Source organism: Pterocles gutturalis, unplaced genomic scaffold, assembly GCF_000699245.1.
Source record: "Pterocles gutturalis isolate BGI_N339 unplaced genomic scaffold, ASM69924v1 scaffold38861, whole genome shotgun sequence".
In the NCBI taxonomy this organism is placed as follows: Eukaryota; Metazoa; Chordata; class Aves; order Pterocliformes; family Pteroclidae; genus Pterocles; species Pterocles gutturalis.
This window is the reverse complement of record NW_010101777.1, coordinates 1-3,062: the sequence shown is the minus strand read 5'-3', so window position 1 is coordinate 3,062 and position 3,062 is coordinate 1. Positions and strand designations below refer to the sequence as shown.

Genomic DNA, 3,062 nt, shown 5'->3' with positions numbered 1-3,062 from the left:
GACCCGGTGGTGGTCCCCTGACGGCCCCCCGGAGCTGCCCTCACTGCCCATCTCCCCCCGCCGCAGCTGTCCCCAGGCTCCGAGGATGACGAGGGTCACGATGGCGTCAGCCGGGAGAACCTTGGCCGCATCCAGTTCAGCGTTGGCTACAACTTCCAGGAGTCCACCCTGACCGTCAAGATCATGAAGGCGCAGGAGCCCGGCCAAGGACTTCAGCGGCACCAGCGACCCCTTCGTCAAGATCTACCTGCTCCCCGACAAGAAGCACAAGCTGGAGACCAAGGTGAAGAGGAAGAACCTCAACCCGCACTGGAACGAGACCTTCCTCTTTGAAGGTAGGGACTGGGATGGACTGGAGTGAACTGGGGTGGGGAGCGGAGCAGTTGTGGGACCCTCCATCCTCCCTCCTGGGCTGGAGCAGCTCAACTCAAGCTGCCAACGTGGTGGCCATGGATGATGAGATGATGGGCCAAGCCATCAAGGCCAGGTTGGAAGTGTTGGCATCCCAGGAAAGGGACATGAAGGGTGGCTCCTTCCTCCATGGAGACACCCATGGGTGGGTGCACACATGGGATTTGACCCACCACCAGCCGCTGGTGCTGTGGTCTGTTCCCCATCCACTGCCTGGTGCCACCACGTCCCCATTGGCACGAGCAGGGCAGGGCAATGCCAGCACTGGGTGCCACTCAGCATGGTGGCACCAGCTCCTCCTCATCCTCTCCATCTCCGGCGCAGGGTTCCCCTATGAGAAGGTGGTGCAGCGGGTGCTGTACCTCCAGGTCCTGGATTACGACCGCTTCAGCCGCAACGACCCCATCGGGGAGGTCTCCATCCCCCTCAACAAGGTGGACCTCACCCAGATGCAGACCTTCTGGAAGGACCTGAAGCCCTGCACCGATGGCAGCGTAAGGCTCCGCTCCCCATCTCCGGCGCAGGGTTCCCCTATGAGAAGGTGGTGCAGCGGGTGCTGTACCTCCAGGTCCTGGATTACGACCGCTTCAGCCGCAACGACCCCATCGGGGAGGTCTCCATCCCCCTCAACAAGGTGGACCTCACCCAGATGCAGACCTTCTGGAAGGACCTGAAGCCCTGCACCGATGGCAGCGTAAGGCTCCGCTCCCCCTCCCACCCCCTGGGGACCGTCCTCGAGGGGAAGCCACCCCCTGTCCCTGGGGTGTCCCATCAGGGCCACCCTCTTGCCACCCCAACAGGGATGTTTTCTGCTTTGCTAGAAGGTTCGATGTCCAACGGAGAGGTTTCTCTTCCCACCTGTTTATTTTAAAGCACGAAGTAGCCCAAAGCAAGTATCTAATTTTGGGGCAAAACAACCCTGTTTCAGGTCAATGGAAAATGAAAATTTTCATTTTCTCCTGCCTCCAGCAAGACCAGAAAACGTCCCACTGGCAACGTCCCCATTTCCTCCTGCCCTGATTTTCTGTCCAGTCCCAAAGTCCCTCCTTGGGACAGCGCAGGGGGGTCCCAGCCCGGTGGTGGGACACGGGGGGCCTTTGGGTGCCTGGTTGGGGCTGGGTGCCAGGGTGAGGGTCACCCGTTTTCGGGTCATTTTCTCCTGCCTCCAGCAAGACCAGAAAACGTCCCACTGGCAACGTCCCCATTTCCTCCTGCCCTGATTTTCTGTCCAGTCCCAAAGTCCCTCCTTGGGACAGCGCAGGGGGGTCCCAGCCCGGTGGTGGGACGCGGGGGGCCTTTGGGTGCCTGGTTGGGGCTGGGTGCCAGGGTGAGGGTCACCCGTTTTCGGGACCCCCACCTCTGTGGGTCCCACAGGGGAGCCGTGGGGAGCTGCTACTGTCGCTGTGCTACAACCCCTCCGCCAACTCCATCGTGGTGAACATCATCAAAGCACGGAACCTCAAAGCCATGGACATCGGGGGCACGTCAGGTACGAGCTCCGGCTCCCACCACCCCGGGAATTGCTGCCCGACACCCCGCCAGGGCTGAGAGCAGCTCCTGTCCCCCCCCAGACCCCTACGTGAAGGTGTGGCTGATGTACAAGGACAAGCGGGTGGAGAAGAAGAAGACCGTGGTCATGAAGCGGTGCCTGAACCCCGTCTTCAACGAGTCCTTCGCCTTCGACATCCCCACGGAGCGGCTGCGCGAGACCACCATCGTCATCACCGTCATGGACAAGGACCGGCTGAGCCGTAACGACGTCATCGGCAAGGTGGGTCCCATGGCGGTGGCACCTGGGGGACATCCCCGTCCCCAGCTGATGGTGACCGGTGCTGTCTGAAGCTGGAGAGGAAGATGGAGCGTGGCAGGTCCCCTCGTCATGGCTGTCCCCAGCCACCTCCAGTCCCAGCTGCGGTGTGTGGTCACCCAGCACAAGGAGGTGGTGGTGGCCCCCATCGAGCGTGGCCATGTCACCATGCCATGACACACCGGGCTGAGTGTCAACCTGCCCAAAGTCCATTCATAGCGAGGCACAAATCAAAGTCCCCAATGGCTCCCATGGGACAGATTCCCCCCGCGGTGGCACCGTCCCCGGCTGCGGGAGCAGGGATGGGGCGCAGGGCTCAGCCGGGGGTCCCCAGCTCTGTGTCCACCACCGGCCAGACCCCAGCCCCGTCCCCATCCCAGGTTTGTCCCGATGCCAGGAACGGAGGAATTCATCCGCCCTCGGTTTGATTTCCGTGCAATCCATCCTGCTCTCCGCTCGTTAGGGGAATGATGACAAACAAGGGCGGTAATTGGTGAGATTCCCGTTGGCCACAGAGAGCTGATGATCCCCGAACGCCACGCTCTAATCAGGCGGACGCGTTAATTGGGATAAAGCCCAGGAGGGAGCGGCCGCGGCGGCTCGGCACCGCCGGCTGCCGGACAGGGACAGCGGCACCAGTGTCCCCAGCTTGGGGACAGCCCAGAGGGGACATCACCGGTGGCACGAGCTCAATGCCAGCCAGCCGGACGGATGGACGGACAGACAGACTGGCTGCTAATCACTTTTGATTGCGTAATTAGCAGCAAGCCCCGCGCTGGTGCGGCAATACACCAAACCGGGACAGTTTTCCGTGTCACCGTATGGAAAATCGATGGATAGAAAT

At 61.7% G+C, this 3,062-nt stretch overlaps 1 protein-coding gene across 1 annotated transcript; it reads left to right on the top strand.

Annotated features, from left to right (window-relative positions):
- Positions 1-66: 66 nt before the first annotated feature.
- SYT7 (synaptotagmin VII) lies at positions 67-2,182 on the top strand (the record flags this gene model as incomplete). The annotated part of the gene is given in 5 exon segments (XM_010084482.1): positions 67-197; positions 199-335; positions 736-905; positions 1,786-1,900; positions 1,983-2,182. Coding segments are annotated over 5 exon segments (753 nt in total), but the record flags the coding sequence as incomplete, so codon positions are not given.
- Positions 2,183-3,062: the final 880 nt, after the last annotated feature.